The sequence below is a fragment of the Topomyia yanbarensis genome, chromosome 3 (assembly GCF_030247195.1).
Source record: "Topomyia yanbarensis strain Yona2022 chromosome 3, ASM3024719v1, whole genome shotgun sequence".
NCBI classification, from domain to species: domain Eukaryota; kingdom Metazoa; phylum Arthropoda; class Insecta; order Diptera; family Culicidae; genus Topomyia; species Topomyia yanbarensis.
In genome coordinates this window covers 26,880,964-26,902,051 of record NC_080672.1, presented here as the reverse complement: position 1 = coordinate 26,902,051, position 21,088 = coordinate 26,880,964, and the positions used below count along the sequence as shown (strand labels likewise).

Below are 21,088 nucleotides of genomic sequence, written 5' to 3'. Positions count from 1 at the left end.
ATCAGAAATCAGAAATCAGAAATCAGAAATCATTGGAATTTTGAAATTGGGAACTGAAAAATGCAAATTGGAAACTGGAAATTGGAAATTGGAAATCGGAAATCGGAAATCGGAAATCGGAAATCGGAAATCGGAAATCGGAAATCGGAAATCGGAAATCGGAAATCGGAAATCGGAAATCGGAAATCGGAAATCGGAAATCGGAAATCGGAAATCGGAAATCGGAAATCGGAAATCGGAAATCGGAAATCGGAAATCGGAAATCAGAAATCAGAAATCAGAAATCAGAAATCAGAAATCATTGGAATTTTGAAATTGGGAACTGAAAAATGCAAATTGGAAACTGGAAATTGGAAATTGGAAATCGGAAATCGGAAATCGGAAATCGGAAATCGGAAATCGGAAATCGGAAATCGGAAATCGAAAATCGGAAATCGGAAATCGGAAATCGGAAATCAGAAATCAGAAATCAGAAATCAGATATTAGAAATCTGAAGTCGGAAATAAGAAATTGGAAATTGGAAATTGGGAATTGGGAATTGGAAATTGAAAATTGGAAAGTGGAAATTGGAAAGTAGAGATTGGAAATTTGGAATTTAAAACTCTTTATTTCGGATTTCGTACTTCGTACTTCGTATTTCGTATTTCGTATATCGTGTTCCGAATTTTGGACTACAATTTTTAGATTTCGAGTTTTGAATTTTGAATTTCAAATTTTTGAATTTCGAATTGCGAATTTTGAAATTCAAGTTTCGATTTTCTAATTCTGAATGCTGAATTTTGGTTCCAATTGCGATTTTCAAATTTTGGATTCCGAACTCTGAATTTCGGAATTAGGTTGTTGGGTGTCGGTTTTTGAATTTCTGATTTTGTATTTCGACCTTTAGATTTCGAAATTCAAATATCGGTTTAGATTTTCAAGTTTCGATTGTTGAGTTTCAGATTTCAGGATCTCTAATTTCAATTTTTTCTTTTGAAATTTGAAATCATAAATTTTAAAATTCTTGAATTTTTAATCTAATATAATAAAATTTTAAACTGGAATCAGATTTTCAAATTTCGAAATTCCAAAGCCAAAATAAGAAATTGCAGTCTGAAATTTCACAGTTTAAAATTGTTGATTCAAAATTCGTATTCCGAAATATGTGCCTTTTAGCAATCAAAGTACGAAAGTTGAAATTTCCGAATTCGTAGTTGGAAATCTAAAATCTGATATCCGTTATTCAAAAGCCGAAATTTGAAATACGGAATCCGTAAACTTATCATTCGTGTTTTGAAATCTAGAATCCGATCCGATCCGATATAAAACCTAAAGTCAAACGGCAGAAAGCGTTGAACAGAAATTCAAATTCGAACTTTGAGATCTAAAAACGTAAACCCACAATTCAAACTCCGAATTTAGAAATTCCAAATCCGAAATTCCACTTCCTAAATTTGATATCTCAAATTCGAAATTCGAAGTTTGAATTTCGAAATTGAAATTGGAAATTCGAAATTCAAAATTCGAAATTCAAAATACAAAATTCGAAGTTCAAAGGTCGAAATTCTAAATTCCAAATATTGAATTCGAAATTCTGAATTCCAAATTGCACATACCACATGCGAAAGTCGAAATCCGATGTTAGAAGTTCAAAATTAAGAATACGAAATCAAAAACCCGAAGCCCCAAATTTAAAAATCTAAAATTTGAATCCAGACAGCCGAAATCGAAAACCCAATATTTGAAATCCGAAATCTACAAATTTCACATGAGTGTTTCGAAGTCCCAAATTCGCTATACCTGTCCCCGTCAGGAAAAACTAAGTTTGCTTTGTATTTTGTGTTATTTTCTTCAAGTCTCTATCCGAGAACTTTAAAACTGGATAACTCGAATCAACCCACAAAGTTAATAAAATTACTTAACCCTTTCCCCAAGCCCGATAAATTTCAACTGGGTAATTACGAATTGAATCTTACCCGAAAATTTATTATTGTGAAAAGTTTGAAGTGGGAAAACCAAACACGAAAATTAAATAGTAAAAATTTTAAAAATCCGGACCCGAGTATTATTTGAATTTGCGGGGGAAATACGCATTGTTTGGTTGGAGTCAAATGATTACTTTATAACCGAACATGCTTCACGGACGTAGTATACATTTTTTGTGGTGAAGTAGACAAAGTGGCTCTCTTTTCAACTGTGTCGCACCTTCTCTTACCTGCAGGCTTCCCAAACTACATTCCGTTTCGCCACCTCGACCGAATTGTCCTATCGCTGAAATCGTGTTAAGCTATTCCCCCTGTTATGTCATGGCTATCTACACTAACGATAAATCATATTTGACACGAGTATCGAAAGCAAAAAAAAAACCTGCTACCAGAAGTCAAGAATAAACACTTGACCTGCACCAACGACCAACATCCGACATCACATTTTTCAAAGTTTCCATCACCATTCTAACAATCGCCTTCTAATGAACGCTGAAACACCGAACCTTGAACGCGATGCGCAGAATTCGCTAATCGCTAATCATTTTCCACGTCCCTGTTCTCCTCCAAGCCAGAGCAGGTTCGACCTTTCCGCATTCATTCCTGTGGTTAGCGTATGCACGCTAAGTAGGCTACGATTTATCACTTTTCCGAGAAAAATTCAATCCCCACCCATTTACCAGTTAACTAGCCAGTCATTCCATTACATATGTATGTGGGATCATCCTGCAGTAGGTCATCGTTGTCATCCAACAGGTTCCGGATGACCTCCTCGGTGGATAAGATCAGCGAAGGGTGCGTGCGTCCTCGCTCGAGTGCGTACCTTTCTGCTGGTTGGATGCATGTTGCCAAATTCAGCTGATAGCAACGATGACGATGACACGATCCAATCCACAACAGTGCCGATCAGAAATGGTGCCTTGCGAGGGGACAAGTTTTTCGATCTTGATCCGATCAGCGTGCACGGCCGGGTGAGATAACATGCGTGCCTCGCGCTTTTTGTCAAAATAACAAAATTTTGGATTGGCTTGACTCTTGACAGTTTGGTGGTAGGTAGGTAGGTAGCAAGCAGGCGGTGACTCGCGGTTACCATAGGTTTCTTTCGGCTGGAACGGCGCGCATATCACCTCGAAGAAAGAGACAGCAAAAGCAAAACGGCGGAAAACGCAGTACGCGACGGGCTGGAGTCTGAGTTTTGCTGGACTTTTTTCGAATCAGTTCGAGTTTGAATTTGGACGGCGCGAGTCACACGACGATTGGTATCGGTTCGGAACGCACAGCCTAACTATCCGTTTTAAATTTCTGTCAAAGTTCTCGTCGAAGTAAATGCGCGGCGCGATCGGTGTATGGTTGTGTGGTTACACGTGACGGTTCTTCCGTGGTGCTAGTGGCCAGGTAGCGGCGAAGAATATTGATAAGAACTGTGATCGACAGTGAATATTAAGTTCTAAACCCATTGGAGCCAGTAGTGAGTAGCAGATTGCTGAATCTTTTTTTCTCTAGTATATTTAGTTTGACTTAAGTCGCATAACTAGAATCGGCAGTGAATCTTGGAAGAATGACCTATTGTTATGTTAAGAGTGAATCATTTTGACACTATTTTGGATATATACGTTTTTGTGTGTCGCTGGGTAGTTAGTGTGCGAATATCAGAACGAACTTGATGGAAGTCACCGTAACGGATATTTTGTTCGGTGGTGGGATGCTCTGACATTAATGGCATGCCATTTGTAACAAGTTACGAAGTTACATGACCGAAACGTTGGCAATGATTGGTGCTACTATGAATGAGAAAGAAACTCGAAAACCTTCGGTTTAACTAAAAATTTGATCAGGAGACTTATCGCCTGCTATTTAAGTAGCTGCTATTGAATTTCTGAAGAAATATTGGTTAGTTGTGAACGATCCAGATGTGTGGCATTGGGAAGTAGTTTGGATAGATGACTTAAACTGGCGCTAGACTGCTTAAGGGGTTACATATCTTTTCGCGAGAAAAATTTGAAGAAAGTTTGAATTTATGTAAAAGCATACAGAAATGATTTTATTACATCAAAATTATAGTATTTGGTATTATATAGTATTTAGTATAGTATTCTTTATTCAGTGAAAAAAAACAAGCATTAGTTTACAAAAATATATTGAGAATTGGCGGAGTTATTGCTTTTTCCTTGAAACTTTTGTTATTTGAGAGATTTGCTGTGATCACGATTGGAGAGCAATAGATCAACTAAAATCTTTAAGCTCAAAAAAATCCATTAGTATAGGAGTTTTCGTCGTACCGATTAGTTGAATAAATAATATTTTTTTTCCTACATACTGGAACATTTTTCCCAAAAAGTCTATGCTTTAGCTTTCCTTAAGTAATTTTTCGGCTATCGTGATCACGGAAAAACGACATTTCGAGATACAGGTATACCTCGATAGTATGCACACCTTCGCTTCGTTTACCGTACGTACTATCGACTTCCAAAAATAAAATTCAAAATGCAATTGAAGACCCGTTTTATCAGTCCCTTGGAGAATTTTAAGCAGATAAAATGGAGACATTGACAAAATCGGGAAATATAGTTTTCTTTATTTTTAAGAAATCGAGAGCCCATCAAACTACTTGAGTATGAAGTGCTTTAGAAAATTCTACACCTTTTAAAAAAGTTTAAGGTTAGTCCTATAGAAAATTTTCATGTTAATATTAACAAACTGGTGGTCCAGTCTCCATTAGTATGAACTAGAAGAATATCTTATTCTTTTGACGTATATGGTATCCAAATTAGTAAACTCTATTACGAATTGTGATTTAAACAAAAATATGCGAAAATCTCATATCATTTTTTTAATTTTAATGATTTTTATTCTTGAAATTCTAATTTTTGGCTCTGTGATTTTTATTAATTATTTTTATCTTTTAATTTATAAATCATTATTTTTTTAGGATTCTTACATTTTTAAATTTTCTAAATTTTTAATCCTGAGTTTATTAATTTTTTAATTGTTTAACTTTATATTTTCAAATTATTTTTTTTTTTAATTTTCAAATCATTTAATTTTTTAATTCTTTGAAATTTTTAATTTTTTAATTCTTTGTCATTATTGTTCTCATTTTTTTCGTTTTTTATTTTCTCGATTTTTATTTCTTAATTTTTCAATGTTTTAATTTTTTATCTCTTATTTTTTTAATTTTGGATGTTTTAGTTTTTTACTTGTTTGATCTTTGAATTTTCTGTTTGACCTTTTAATTATTGAAATGTTGTAATTTTTTAATTTATTTTTTTTTACTTTTTTATTTTCTATTTTTTTATTTTTCTTATTTTTTTGCTTTTTAATTTTTTATTTTTATAGCTTTTGATTATTAATTGCAAAATTTTAATTTTTCGATTTTTTTTTAATTTTCCGATAATTTTGTCTAATTTTTAATTTTTTATTCTTTAATTTTCAAATTTTGCATTTTTTATTTTTACTTTTTTAAATTTCTTTAGTTTTATTTTTTATTCTTAGAATTCCTTTATTTTATGTTATTTTAATTCGTTACCCTTTCAATTTTTATTTTTGTCGCATCTTAATTTAATATTTTTAAGAAAGTTATTTTTTAATTTTTCTGGGTTCTCAAATTTTTGAATTCGTGAATTTTTAAATTAATAAATTTTCATGTTTTTAAATTTTTAAATTATATTTTGTTAAAAAATTTTAACATAAGGTTTTTTGATTCTTGTATTTTTAAATTTGTGAAACAAAAAAAAATAACTAAAGATTTAAAAAATTCCAATCTTGAAAGTTTTAGGTTTATAACTGATATTATTTTGAATTGTTGTAAGTTTTAAATCTAATATAATTTAAATTCTCGAATAAGAAAATATTTATTATTCAAATTATTATCTTCTTCATTTAAAAATAATTAAATTCTTAAATTACCTTAAATACCTTGATTTTAAAATATTTTTATCTGTTTAATCTTTAAATTTTTGAACTTAACTTTTAAATTTAATCCGTCATAGATAAATTCATGAACAGCGGTTGAATACGGTCTTTGCTTCGCACGAAAATCAACACCGCCATATTTTTTTAAAGTGTTCACAATGTGCCAACTTCAAGGCAAAAACCATCTTTTCCCCTAGAGAAGATCTGGATCCATGCCGCAACATTGGCTCAACATTTACATGTGCACACAGTTCCTCGCTGTTAATTTCACAGCGACCAGGAGTTAATCCACCTCCGCACAGAGGAGTAATTGGGGTCGAATCCTGGCCAAAATTTTTTTATTGCGGCTATTGCTGTTATTATGCCTTAATATGAACTAAAAATAGACAATAATTAGTTTTTGGAACAATTTGGCAACTATCCACCTACCAGTGCAGAGGTCAATTTTCTATATCCTTTCGAATACTAGTATTTTCGAAGTATTGTTTGAGAAAACATGTGTTTTTCCAGTTGCATGAAGAGTTGGTCAATGAAAAAGAGCCAAGAAAAGGGACGCTTGTGCACATATTCATAGAGATACTATTTGCCAAACATAGTATTTGGCCCTACAGCATTTCGGCGTAGCTCAAATAAGTAAAAATATCAATATTTTCAAATTGCTTGGAATTTGTGGATCGGACAAGATCGGAAGAGATTTAATGTTTTTTAGAAAGTCGGAATCTTGTTTTATAATGTTGTTTCAGCAACTTTGCCGTATAATGTAACATTTTCATCATTCAAATTTGGAATAAAATGTTTAAAAAAGGTTATTTTGAAACTGGCTGGACATATAACAAAAAATTATTAATGACCCCTTAAAATATCTACATTTTGCATCCATGCAAAAGTTCTTTAGGAATTTTTGACATACATTTTATTTTGCTACATTATGCAGTATGCTTTTAGGTATGTAAAAAAAAAATAACTGAATAAAAAATCTAAAACAAAATATTTTGGTTATTGGCCAGGAATTTGTTCTAGTTACTCCTATGTGCTCCGCCCAGCGTTTGATCCCCTCGAGCGTTTTCCTTTTGTGGAAAAAGTTCCCAGCAAGTGCAGCCGGAATGCTGGTTGGTTCCAGTTAGTATTCCGGCTCCAGTGACACAGCCAATTCGAATTAGAATTGGTTATGTCACTGGAATCGCAACACAAACTAGAACCAGTCAGAATTCCGGCTCATTTTCCGACTAAACTTATTGGGTTATCCTTTTGATCTAGTGAATAATAGGAGATTTCTCATTCCCGAAAACCACAAAACATTGCGAGTAGTGCTTCCACAAGTACAGATTTATCAACAAAATAAAGTTTTTGGAATTTTATCGGTACAGATTTTGTGAAAAAGTATTCGAGATATTTGGAATGTTGTTTCAACAAAAATAGTTAATTCGTGTGAAAATGCCCTTTTTAAAAGTTATTCGCGTTACCCCATCAAAAAATCAAAAACTTTTTCAGTGTATTTGGATCATGAAGTAGCTTTCAACAAAAAAGTTTTCCTAACAACAACTTTTGACATATTTTTATAATTCATACTATTGGCAGTCAAAAATATAATTTTCTTTATGAATATGATTCTAAACGCCATTTTAAATCAAAATGATCATAACAAATTGTTTCTCAAATGTAGTAGTTTTCGATCGATTGGTCCTTGCAAATCGGCAAGTCATCTGCAAGTTTCCTTAGCGTGCATGAATTGGCAAAACAGTTTCAATGACATGCACGTAAAAGTCGTAGAGTAGAGGACTTAGACATGAGCCATAGACACACGAAGCTAGAGCGCGATGTTGTTAAGTCGCCATGTTAAAAGTGCATGTGCTTTTCAGACAACAGGTTTAGCAAAAAGTTATTCGAAATCGGTGAAAAACCTTGTTGGGTCAGTTTCTCAGACAGAACGTTGATAGAAACTGAATCAAAAGCCCTCCTAAAATCCAATAAAACTGCTGTCGTCTACTCTTTGCTAGCTTAGGCTATTTGAATTTCTGTAGAGAGCAACGCAAGGCAATCGTTCGTCTCTTTGCTTTTGCGAAAGCCAAATTGTGTATCTGACAGTAAGCCAAGAAACGAACCAAGATAATTTCTCGAACAAAGTCCGGATACAGGACAGTATTGCAATTGGCCGTTGCGAGTTGTGGCTGGAGGTTTGTTTTCTTGGTTTTAAAATGACGTTGAGCAACTTGCGAATAGCGCCTTTTTGCAGTGTCTGGCAGATTCTCCAGCAAGTTGAATTTGATTCTGTCCAACCCTGGAGCGTTATTATTGTATGATAAGAGATCAAATGAGAACTCAACCATCGAAAACGGTGATTCGTTCGCGATATCGTATGGAGATGTGGCGCGGTACGTTTTCTGTACCGGGACAGAGTTCGGACAGTTTTTTTTTCGGTGAAAGCGAATATCCAGCGTTTTGAATATTCCGCGTTCTAGTTGGTACAGTTACGCATACTCCAAAGAGTGCTCATCGCTGTTACTGTCGTTAATCCGTAGACGAACCGGCGCCAATAACTGCGTTTTTTTGGCTTTCATTAGACTCTTCATTGGCGTTTCTAACGACGCGTACTGTCGATAGCGAGCGGGTAACCCGTCGTCCCGGAAGTCATAATACGAAGTGGACTTCTCCACTAATAGTTCTGAGCACACTGCGTCCCGCCACGGGGTGAACGATCATTCGTGGATGTTCGCACCGGGTAAAGGTTTAGTGTGAACTTGAATCGTGTGTCGAGAATCAAGTCAACCTGCGCTGTACTCTTCCTCCGAAGGAAGTTCTTGACAGGATTCAATGTTGGCAGATATCGCGGTTGCGTAATTCTTCCAATCTGTGTTCCGTCTGAGGTCATACGAGACACTGATTGTTTCTAATGGTTTTGAACCGCTAACAATTGACATCACGATAGGCAAATGGTCGCTTTCGTGCAGATCAGGGATCATCTTCCACATGCAATCTAACTGTAGCGATGTCGAGTATAGCGATAAATCAAACGCGCCTCCGCGTGCTGGTGGTGTAGGAATCCGCGTCATTTCTCCCGTGTTAACTTGTTCTCCTGTGTGTTGGTCATGTTGAAATTGTTGAACAGATCTTGGATTAACGTTAATCCAGTTCAATCGTGAAGACAGCCCCACACCATACCGTGCGAGTTAAAGCCACCTAGAACTAACCGCGGTGCCGGTAAGCTTCCTGGATACTACAAAACCGTTTGGTGCCCTACCGAGGCTCTAGGAGCAATGTAGACGGAAGCCATGCCAAGGTCTTTACCTTTAATTGGAACTTGGCAAGCGACTACTTCAATGCCTGGAGTCGAAAGAAGGTTGATTCGGTTGAAAAAATAGTTATTTTTAATTCCCAAAAGTATTCCTTTGTAGGGGTTTTCTTGTTGCAACGAAACATATTGATGTCGTGGAAGTCGCGAAAAATTTAATCGAATGTCATATAAAACCGAAACTACAACAGGAAACTATCAATTCCATTCATGAAGATAATTTGAAATAATTTTAAGTGGCCCAAAATAAGAAAAAGCACAACGCGCGCGTCGTTTGTTCGCTGCCCATGACAGCATATGACCACAGATTTCTTCTTCGCTAATACCGTTGCCGTTCGTAACGACACTGAGTCAGGGTCCAACTCCAACCGCTGACAGCGATTGATGCCTAAACCAGACCCAGTGTCGAGTTCAAGTAAGGATAAGGTGGCTCGCACCATGGTTGGCACCCGCGTTGAGGAAAGGGATAGGAATTATGTATTAGATATGAATGACAACATAGTATGGTCGCATATTGCATAATAATACAGTTTTGTCTTTACCATTGCTTTGGGACCCAACAGAAGTAGTCGATAAAATTCGATATTATTTGACTGAACACGATGCACATAAAATGAGAATCGAACTAACTCAAAATTGTCTAAACGTGCAACCTAAACAGGAGTGATTTATTTTTACACACAGCAAGCGGAAATAAGAACCAGTCGCTAGGATACGTGTGCGAAGTTCCAAAGTGTTCCCCAAAACTGAAAATACTTGGCTGAGATGCTTTCCACATTTTTGAACAGTCGGTTCAAGTGTTTACTGGTGCAAGGTGCTCAACGAGCGGACCGGCACAGAGTGCCGTTTTCAATGCATATATACGGTTGCGGTGGTCGTAAAGAGCGCAAGGTCGAATGTTTAAATATGCCTGCCTGCTGCGACTGTTGTATTTTGACAACTACAAAAAATATTTAGTTTTATCTACATATTGAAAGAGACATAAAGACAATAAAACTATCTTCCTTATATTCACTTCCAGTGTTAATTTGATGCACACTGTGCCACCTAACGGGGAACATGCGAGCTACGCATGTTCCCCGTTAGGTCGCATGCAAACTTCACGAACGTTGGTCCGGTAGCTAGACTTGACCAATTTGATTCAAATTTGGTGAAACTAGGAATCTACTCACGGGTGAGCCGATTGAGCTTTCAAAAATTCATTGTTGCTTTGGGCATTCTACTGTTCATTTAAAACGCCTTGGTAAAAGAAAGCATGCCTATAACCTTCCCAGAAATGTCCGGCGCAGATATGCAAAGTTTGAAGTTCATCCGTGTAGCGATTATTGTGTGTTGCTCGGATATCGCAAAGACACTTTCAATTTTATAGTATAGAAGAAGATTCTGCCCAGAAAAATAATGAATTTTTGAAAACTCAATCGGCCCACCCCTGATTCGATTCCTAGTCCCACCAGGAGTTCTTGCACCAAATTTGAAGCAAATCGGACAAGTCTAGCTACCGGACCAACGTGCCTGAAGTTTATATGGGATTTTTCGACAATTTACATGGAGAAAAACCACTACCTCGCATTTTCGCCGCTAGGTGGCACTGTATGCATCGTATTATCACTGAAATTGAAAACAAGAAAGATAATTTAATTGTCTACAACTTTGTCGAAAAATGCTAGCCAATCCGGCTTTGTTAAAAGAAGTTATTAAATTTTTAACGAAGTGATGTCTGAGTCAGTTTTCCAAAGGGCTTAGCAGTGCAAGGTTGTGTATCAGTACTCGCTTCCCACGAACTATACATTTTTGTGAAATAACCGTTAGGTTTAGCTCAGTAGTATGTTCAGAAGGATCATACCACATAATACGAGTTATGTTTTGGTTGGAAAATTTTAGTTCCAACTGTGATCGCATAGAGGGCGCCAACACTAACTTTTCATAGAAGAGAGATAGAATATCGAGATGTTCGGGAGAATTATTGCAAAATGCCTGTTCTACAACTTTGTGGAAGACGCCTAATCTCTATCTCTCTCCGCTGAAAAGTTAGTGTTGGCGCCTTCTATGCGGTACAACATGGAACTAAAATTTTCTAACCAAAACATGACTCCTATTATTTACTACAATTCTTCTGAACATACTATTGAGCTAAACCTAACGGTTATTTCACAAAAATGAATAGTTCGTGGGAATCGAGTACTGATACACAACCTTGCACTGCTAAGCCCTATGGAATACTGACTCAGACATCACTTCGTTAAAAATTTAATAACTTCTTTTAACAAAGCCGGATTCACTATCAGTCTTCGACAAAGTTGTAGACAATTAAATTATCTTTCTTATTTTCACTTTCAGTGATAATACGATGTATACAGTGCCACTCAGCGGCAAAAATGCGAGTTAGTGGGTTTTCTCCATGTAAATTGTATAAAAATCTCATACAAACTTCAGGCACGTTGGTCCGGTAGCTAGACTTGTCCGATTTGCTTCAAATTTGGTGCAAGAACTCCTGATGGGACTAGAAATCGACTCAGGGGTGGGCTGATAGGGGTCATTTTGTTCCTGTCACTCTATTATTCATATATTTAATATTAAAATATTAATTCAGCATCAAGAAAAGTATAAATTCACTTTAGGAAAGATTGATTTGAACAATTTATCTTTCAGAACTTTGAAATACAATTTGTACTAATTTATAAGCGTTCACTTAAGAAACAATATTCAAAATAATTTTGAGGTTTGAATGTAATAAATGCCCCACAGTGCAATGACAGTATGTGTGTTCCAATTGTTTGCAATTAAGGCAGTACATGACCAGCGGTACAAGCATATGGTCAGACAAACTATCTTGGGCAAGAGTATTTTTTCTTTTTCCAACACGATTAGAACTAAGTGCATGCGCCTGCAATCCAGCATTTTTTCCGGCTGAATTAGCCCCGTATTCTAGCAAATCCTCACACGTCAAATTTTCATTGTTGATTACGCCATCAATCTCGACCTCCCGAGATGGGCCTTAGCCCTTCATGAAAAGCTCATAGCAAGCAATATCGTTGTCTGTTTAGAACTCGACATCATAATCCTGATTTTGTCCGAACGGAATGTCGATATGATAATGTTTAGATCTTTGGAAATTTGATTTAGTTTTGGGCTCGAAGAAGTCCACAAGGTTCTAGCCTAGGGCGTTGGACCTTCATTCAAACGGAAATTCGTCATTACTCGGGATCAGCTGTGGCGCTGACGTAATAGGAATTAAAAAGAGTTGTTTAATCACATTCTGCATACTACACAATCGAAGCTCACAACGGGTCCGAAACAAATGACCTTGATATGGGAGAATTACTATTAATTTACTATCTAAGATAGCGTCTATTGTCGTAGGCTGCACAGCACGGAGAAAAAAACAACCGGACAATTATGCTGGCAGTTTTGCTGGAAATGCAAATTTATCCTAAGATTGTACGCATTTATTAAATCTTATTCACACATATACAGATTTTTGTGGAACAGAACAAGTTTGTCTAAATTTTTGGTACGCTTATAAAGCGGAGTCTTTAAGACATTGTAATTAATTTATTTACGAACAGTGTTTGTGGTCCTGAACGAGATACATACATGATTGTGGTTCGATAGACAGCAGAAGTTATTTTGAAATGATATACTAGCAACGGAATGATCCGACTGGTATATGCTGCTGACCTCAATGCCGCACGATAACAAAATACGAGCAAAATAATTGACAAGTTGGCAATATCTTTTATGCAAGCCATTACTCATTGGTATCGAATGGGGCGGAACTAAGAAAGCTTTGTAGCTCGCCGAACGAATCATGTGAACCAAATCTGATAATAACTATTTGTGCAAAATCCGTTTTTCAGTTATTTATCGTAGTCGCACATTTTTCGGGATTGAATACAAAATTTCTACACATATTTCAAGTCAGACAGCGCTAAATGTTTTAAATCGTTAGAAGTTGTCTACTACAAAAACAAAAAGAATTCCTCCGAAGAAAATGTGAAAATAAGATGGAAAAATGAAATAATATTGAATAATGAGAATAATACAAGAAAAGTTCTAGAAAAAAATATCTAAAAGCAATAATTTTAAAGTCAACAGATGGATACAATTGAAAATACACTAAGAATTTTGACTAGAGTTTAGGTAATTGATCAAAAAAGCGACATCTTACTTAATACGGTCAAACCAGGCTTATCGCTCTATATGCCGATAGGCATCTACAGAATTCAACGGATCCGAGATGTTAATTACGTATAGCGTGTTCGTTTACTGCGTTCAAGGAAGGTCAACTAGCAAAATTTGCAGAGCTACGTGGCCGACTGAAGTCGAATTCCCAGGACAAACTGGCATTAGAAGCTGACTATCATTTCCTCGTTTTTAGTCAACCGCTACTTCTGGACACGCGATTGGGAGGCATTCCTAGTTCTTCATTCTAATGTAAACAACAGCAATAGCAAAAAGTCTTAATTTTCTTCCTGTCACGTCCCACCTGCCCATGCCAGACACAATGAAGAACAGAAGCTGCAGAGACCAATTGTTTGCGATTTCAGTTGCTCAGTAACAACATAGTTATCCACCAAAAGTAACAACCAAATTTTCCGTTGCTTATTTGCAGATATCAACCTATGCAGTGAGCGTCACATTAGTAGGAAGCTGCCAAATTACTAGAACACAATGCAGGCAGAGAAAATAAGTGAACCCAGTGGTGTTTTCGACCGAGTGGCACAGTTTTTCATAGAGAATCAAGGTATGTTCAATTCAAAGAAATTGGAAATCGAAACAAATTTAACGCCTTTACTTTATGCGCAGATGAGCGGACGTCGGACTGGTTTCTGTCCGGTTCGATGACCCCGCTGCTCGTGATTGTTGTGACGTACCTGTACTTCTGTCTGTACGCCGGTCCCCGGTACATGGCCAAGCGGAAACCCTTCAAACTGGAAAATGTCCTGATTGCGTACAACGCACTGCAGGTGGTGCTCAGTGTAGTGCTGGTGTATGAGGTGAGTGTTATTGGGCCTAAAGGTATCATGCAACCATCTAAATTTCCAAAAAAATGTTTGTCCAGCGGTAGAATGAGGAGATCCAATTCTAATAACTTGTTTGTGTAATTCAAATACCAAAATAGTACTAAAACAGGGATTGTTATACATACAAGTGTTTGAGCATCCGGGAAGTTGATCAGAAAAAAAGTCTGTCAGATGACTGATCAGCTTAAAATCTATAGAATCTTGTAAAGAAAATTGTGAATAAGTTGAGTTATTGAACAAAACTTAGGATCCGATATTTGAATCAGAATCAGTAGAACAATTTACACGATTTTAGTCAAAGCTACAGAATGCAATTTAGAAATTTTCAATCAAATTAAAGAGCATCGCGAAAATTAAAAACAAAAAAAACTAAAAGTGTCCGGAGTTCCATTTAAAACGTTATAAGGTTATCGTGAGATGAAACAAAAATGAACAAGACCATTGTCGCCTCCATAAATCTTTGTAAATGCCACCAACCCACGGCCTACTAAAAACGAAACTGAGAATGATTTAACTATAACCTTCGGTCTTTTCCCATCATCTATTTTTCTTTTTCTCCTCAGGGTATCAAAGGTGGCTGGGATGGAACGTACGACTTCAAGTGTCAACCCGTGGATTACTCGAGGCACCCAACGGCAATGCGGGTAAGTTAATCGCTAAGAACGAAAAACCATCTTAACCTTTTTACCAAATCTCCGTTCGAGTCCCATAGAAAAAAAATCAGCCATTTCAAAGTGTCTCGCCAAGAGGTGCTAATAATTTCCCCAAAGAAAACCAAATTAATCCCAATTACGCAACATCCCCCATTCTCGCCTGACTTTCCACAGATGGCCCGAGCCGTCTGGCTCTACTATATCTGCAAAGTGATCGAACTGCTGGACACGGTGTTCTTCGTGTTACGCAAGAAGCAGAACCAGGTCTCGTTCCTGCACGTCTACCACCACACCCTGATGCCGATCTGCGGCTTCATCGGAGTCAAATACTTCGCCGGTAAGTTTCACTCTCTTCCAGCATCGCTCGGTCGGTCGGTCGGTCGGTCCAGTCCTTGGCATTGTCGGCGGTCCAATTAGCGTCTCTATCGGTGCGGTTGTTTCAGGAAACAGATTCACCCGTTCTGAGCCAGTGTCCTCCAAGCGGAACTGGGCAAACATTTCCACCGAAAATTAACTCATGCAGTATACGGGCAAAAATTGTCAAACTGACTGAAAATGATTGTTCCAGTGAACGCGAGACTCAAATCGTTTGCTGTTATCAACCTCTCAGTCTCTGGGGAAGCATCCAAGTGCTAATTGAAGCACGATTTTACCTTGACAGCAATTAAGATAAATGTGACAGTGATCTTCATCAAAGGTGGCTGCGGCTGCGGTCGATTTGCTCGATTGGTTTTGGTCCGATTGATGTTAGTTGTTACTGGTGACTTCCTGTGCCGGGCTTTGGAGGAAGCTATACTCAAAACATTTTTTCGTCGTTGTTGTTTGACTTTAGTTTATTTTTTTTTATTCATTTCGTTTATTTGATAGGCACAAATGCGTTAGCTTGGCGGTGCCAAATGCTTTTGTTTTTACATTTTGGATATCTTAAAACTAGGAGGTTACAATGTTGAAATATTTTTTTACAAAGGAAAAGAAAGTTTACAGCTATCTTAAGACTAGAAATAAGATTCAATATACAAAAGAGGGCCAAAAGATTTTTTATGAAAAAATTTAAAACAAGGGATTCACTTTGATATACAAGAGGGGGAGTAATAGTATTTTACGAAATATTTTACGGTTATCTTAAAGCTAACAATATAGTTTAGTACACAAAAGGGGGGAACAAATATTTATGAGAAATTTCACAGAAATCTTAAAACTAGGGATTCAATTCTATTTACAAGATGGAGGACAAGAGTTTCAATAAAGAGTAAAAATTATAGCTATCTTAAAACTAGGAATACAGAATACTAATTTGAATTTTTTAACTAAAACTTATGCTTGGTCAAGATATTCAAAGGGTGGCTTATTTCCGCATCAGTGTAGCAGCAGTTGTATCAAGGACAGGGGAGACACAGGGAAAGAAGAGCAAAACTTGCAACTTTCGCTCGAACGGGGGGGGGGGGGAGGGGGATCAGCGAAACAAATTTGCGCCTCAGTATAGTAAGTCGTCGAGTACCGGATTGGCGGATGGTATTCTTCGGACCCGCGGGGAATCCTTCAAAAGTCATCGGACCTCGAGTCGCTCTCGCTTCAGTTTCCTTCTATGCAGGCGTAGTGGTAAGGGCGACGGCGGTTACATAGTGGCACTCTGGAGCTGATCGGTTCCACAAGGCAGGAGGAAACTCTAAAAACGAGAAATAAAAGAGAGGGGCTAAATTGGGATATTTATCGTTTTTATGAAGGTATAAATAAGGGACATATAGGGGAAATCACGAGTTGCCAGCATATCTCGGACTGGTACATTGGGTGGTCTACCACGGGCCCGAAGGGATTCCTTTAACTGAGACCTGGCGTCACAATACCCGGCGCACACCCAGACAACGTGTTCGATGTCGTGATAGCCCTCGTCACAAGCGCACAGACTACTCTCCGCAAGCCCAATACGCCGCAAATGCGCATCCATGGTGTAGTGATTGGACATAAGTCGGGACATTACACGAATAAAATCCCGACCCACATCCATCCCCCCGAACCAAGGCTTCGTTGATACCTTTGGGATAATCGAATGTAGCCATCGTCCAAGTTCCCCATTGCTCCACGAGGTTTGCCAACTGTTGAGCGTCCTCTGACGACAAATACTAAAAAATTCGTTGAAGCAGATTGGTCTTTCGTATATGTCACCATTTAATGCGCCCACCTTTGCTAATGAGTCGGCCTTTTCATTGCCCGGGATAGAACAATGAGAGGGGACCCAAACAAAGGTAATCTGATAAGATTTTTCAGATAACGAACACAAGGACTCCTGTATCTTCCCCAGAAAATACGGTAATTGCTTTTTAGGCTTCACCGCACGAAGAGCCTCGATAGAGCTGAGGCTGTCCGAAACGATGAAGTAGTGATCTGTGGGCAGAGTGTCGATGATCCCAAGGGTGTACTGAATTGCAGCTAACTCTGCGACGTAAACTGAAGCGGGATCATTGAGCTTGAATGAAGCGGTGATAGTATTGTTGAAGATACCGAAGCCAGTGGACCCATCGAGATTTGATCCGTCAGTGTAAAACATTTTGTCGCAGTCGACTTCTCGGAATTTATTATAAAATATATTGGGGATCACCTGCGGGCGTATATGGTCCGGGATTCCACGAATCTCTTCCTTCATGGATGTGTCGAAGAATACAGTAGAATCAGAAGTATCTAGAAAACGGACACGGTTGGGATTGTACGAAGAAGGATTGATGCTCTGTGCCATGTAGTCGAAGTACAAGGACATAAAACGGGTTTGAGTATTAAGCTCGACGAGCCTCTCGAAATTTTAAATCACCAACGGGTTCAGAATGTCGCATCGGATGAGCAATCGATGTGAGAGTTCCCAAAATCGATTTTTTAGCGGAAGAACGCCCGCCAGCACTTCGAGACTCATCGTATGGGTCGAGTGCATGCAACCCAAGGCAATGCGCAAGCAACGATACTGGATTCTCTCCAGTTTGATGAAGTGTATGTTCGCAGCGGAGCGGAAACAGAAACACCCGTACTCCATCACCGACAATATCGTTGTTTGGTACAACCTGATCAGGTCTCCTGGGTGAGCACCCCACCATGTTCCAGTTATTGTTCGGAGAAAATTGATCCTTTGTTGGCATTTCTGTTTCAGATACCTAATGTGACATCCCCAGGTACCTTTAGAGTCGAACCAGACCCCGAGATATTTAAATGTGAAAACCTGGTTGATCGTTGCACCCATTAATAAAAGCTGGAGTTGCGCCGGCTCACGCTTTCTAGAAAAAACAACCAACTCAGTTTTCTCCGTGGAGAACTCAATACCCAGCTAAAGAGCCCAAGCAGACAAATTGTCCAAGGTATTTTGTAATGGTCCTTGCAAGTCGGCAGCTTTGGGCCCTGTAACAGAGACCACGCCGTCGTCTGCAAGTTGCCTTAGCGTGCATGAATTGGCAAGACAATCGTCAATGTCATTCACGTAAAAATTGTAGAGCAGGGGACTTAGACATGAGCCCTGGGGAAGACCCATGTAGCTAAATCGCGATGTTGTTAAATCGCCATGCGAAAAATGCATGTTCTTTTCAGACAACAGATTTAGCAAAAAGTTATTTAAAATTGGTGAAAGACCATGCTGGTGCAGCTTCTCTGACAGAATGTTGATAGAAACTGAGTCAAAAGCCCCCTTAATATCCAAGAAGACTGATGCCATCTGCTCTTTGTTAGCATAGGCCATTTGGATTTCTGTAGAAAGCAATGCAAGGCAATCGTTCGTCCCTTTGCCTTTGCGGAAGCCAAATTGTGTATCTGACGGTAAGCCATTTGCTTCAACCCAATTGTCGAGGCGAAACATGATCATTTTCTCGAACAACTTCCGAATACAGGACAGCATTGCAATCGGCCGATACGAGTTGTGGTCGGAGGCTGGTTTTCCTGGTTTTTGGATGGCGATGACCTTCACTTGCCTCCATTCATAAGGGACAATGTTACCCTCAAGAAACTTATTAAATAAATTCAACAGGCGCCTTTTTGCAGTGTCAGGCAGATTCTTCAGCAAGTTGAATTTGATTCTGTCTAACCCTGGGGCGTTATTGTTGCACGATAAGAGAGCAAGTGAGAACTCCACCATCGAAAACGGTGTTTCGTTCGCGGTATCGTGAGAAGACGCGGCGCGGTACGTTTTCTGTACCGGGACAGAGTCCGGACAGATCTTCTTGGCGAAAGCGAATATCCAACGGTTTGAATATTCCACGTTCTCGTTGGTACTATTATGATTACGCATACGTCGAGCCGTACCCCAAAGAGTGCTCATCGCTGTTTCTCTCGTTAACCCGTCGACGAACCGGCGCCAATAACTGCGTTTTTTGGCTTTCATTAGACTCTTCATTCGCCTTTCTAACGACGCGTACTGTTGATAGCTAGCGGGTAACCCGTCTTCCCGGAAGGCCTTATATGCAGTGGACTTTTCCGCGTACAGCTCTGAGCACTCTTTATCCCACCACAGGGTGGGAGACCGTCCATGGGTATTCGCGCTGGGTACTGGTTTAGTCTGAGCTTGATTCGCACTGTCGAGAATCAAGCCAGCCAAAAACCTGTACTCTTCCTCCGGAGGAAGTTCTTGAGTGGATTCGATTTTAACGGATATCGCGGTCGCGTAACTCTTCCAATCAATGTTCCGTGTGAGGTCATACGAGACATTGACTGTTTTCGATGGTCTTGAACCGTTAGCAATTGAAATCACGATAGGCAAATGATCGCTACCGTGGGGATCAGGGATCACCTTCCACATGCAATCTAACTGTAGCGATGTCGAGCAAAGCGATAAATCCAACGCGCTTGCGCGTGCTGGTGGTGTAGGAATCCGCGTCATTACTCCCGTGTTTAAGATGGTCATGTTGAAATTATCGCAAAGATCTTGGATTAATGTTGATCTACTATCATCATGAAGACAGCCCCATACCGTACCGTGCGAGTTAAAGTCTCCCAGAACTAGCCGCGGTGCCGGTAAGGATTCCGTGATATTACAAAGCGTTCGGTGCCCTACCGAGGCTCTAGGAGGAATGTAGATGGAAGCAATGCAAAGGTCTTTACCTTTGATTAAAACTTGACAAGCGACAATTTCAATGCCTGGTGTCGAAGGGAGGTTAATTCGGTTGAAAGAATAGCACTTTTTGATCCCCAAAAGTACTCCTCCATAGGGGTTTTCTCGATCCAGACGAATTATATTAAAGTCGTGGAAGTTGAGATTTATATCGGAAGTTAACCAAGTTTCACATAATGCGAAAGCATCACATTTTAAACTGTTTAGTAAAAATTTAAAGGAATCGATTTTCGGGAGGATACTTCTGCTGTTCCACTGTAGAACAGTGATCGAATCGGTGACCTCGTTCGATGACTTAGCCATCGAAGGATACGATCGCTGCAAGGAGGGGCCATTTAGTAGTCAATTGCTTCAAAAATGTTTGCACTATAGGGAGAAAACGTATCAGAAGGCTTTTAAGAGGATCAGTAACATTGAAAGCTGTGAAAATTAAGTCCACTATGTCAGAAAATTTCATTAGTCCGCTACTGGACTGAGTATCTGTTTGAAAAAAGGGGACACTTGGGGTTTTTGGTGTCCCTGGAAGTGGTGGGTACTCCTTGTTAGAATTAATATTTCCAAGTCCTGGAGCAAATTGCTTCGGCTTTTGTGCATCACTTCCGTTGGATTTATTGGTTGTAGATGGCGCACTCTGAGTGGACGACACCTTGGCACCCTTACGGGGCAATGTAGGGGAGGCTGGATTTCTCCTCTTCCTGGATTCCCCTGGGTTAACCAAAGATGTTCCCTCTCGTGGGTCGTCAGATTCTTGCTCAACGTTAGCCAAACCAGCATAGGGATTTTCGGACAGGACAGATGGCGAAGCATTCTTTAGCATTTCTGCATAAGAACGCCTTGAGCGTTCCTTAAGGGAGCGCTTAATTTTATCCTCGCGCTGCTTGTACGCAGGACATGATTTAAGAGCATGTGAAGGGCCCCCGCAGCAAATACACTTTTCAGTTTCTTTGTCGCAAGAGTCATCCTCATGCTCTCCTTCGCATTTGCCGCATCGTTTCTTATTTCCACAATATGTGGCTGTGTGGCCCAACTGCTTGCAATTGCTGCAGTTCATGACCCGCGGTACGAACAGGCGAACTGGTAGGCGAACCTTGTCAAGGAGAATGTAGTTGGGAAGAGAGGACCCGGCGAATGTCACCCGAAGCGAGCCTGATAGAGAGTAGGTAGTCTT

The 21,088-nt window shown here is 39.0% G+C and overlaps 2 protein-coding genes across 13 annotated transcripts in view; one reads left to right on the top strand and one right to left on the bottom strand.

Moving 5' to 3' along the window:
* LOC131693600 (D-beta-hydroxybutyrate dehydrogenase, mitochondrial) overlaps positions 1-21,088 on the bottom strand; it is a 268,652-nt gene that overhangs the window by 194,847 nt on the left and 52,717 nt on the right. The gene's annotated exons all lie outside the window — the stretch shown is intronic.
* The window catches only part of LOC131693603 (elongation of very long chain fatty acids protein 7), a 134,126-nt gene that overhangs the window by 92,673 nt on the left and 20,365 nt on the right, over positions 1-21,088 (top strand). For 2 of the 3 annotated variants that reach the window (XM_058981535.1, XM_058981536.1), the window contains exons 2-5: positions 13,779-13,910; positions 13,973-14,163; positions 14,754-14,834; positions 15,018-15,180. In XM_058981535.1, coding sequence (XP_058837518.1) covers positions 13,838-13,910; positions 13,973-14,163; positions 14,754-14,834; positions 15,018-15,180 — 508 coding nt within the window. In that variant the 5' untranslated portion in view covers positions 13,779-13,837. Of the gene's footprint in view, positions 1-3,200; positions 3,434-13,778; positions 13,911-13,972; positions 14,164-14,753; positions 14,835-15,017; positions 15,181-21,088 lie in introns of those variants that run through there. The other variant, XM_058981537.1, reaches the window with a different exon arrangement.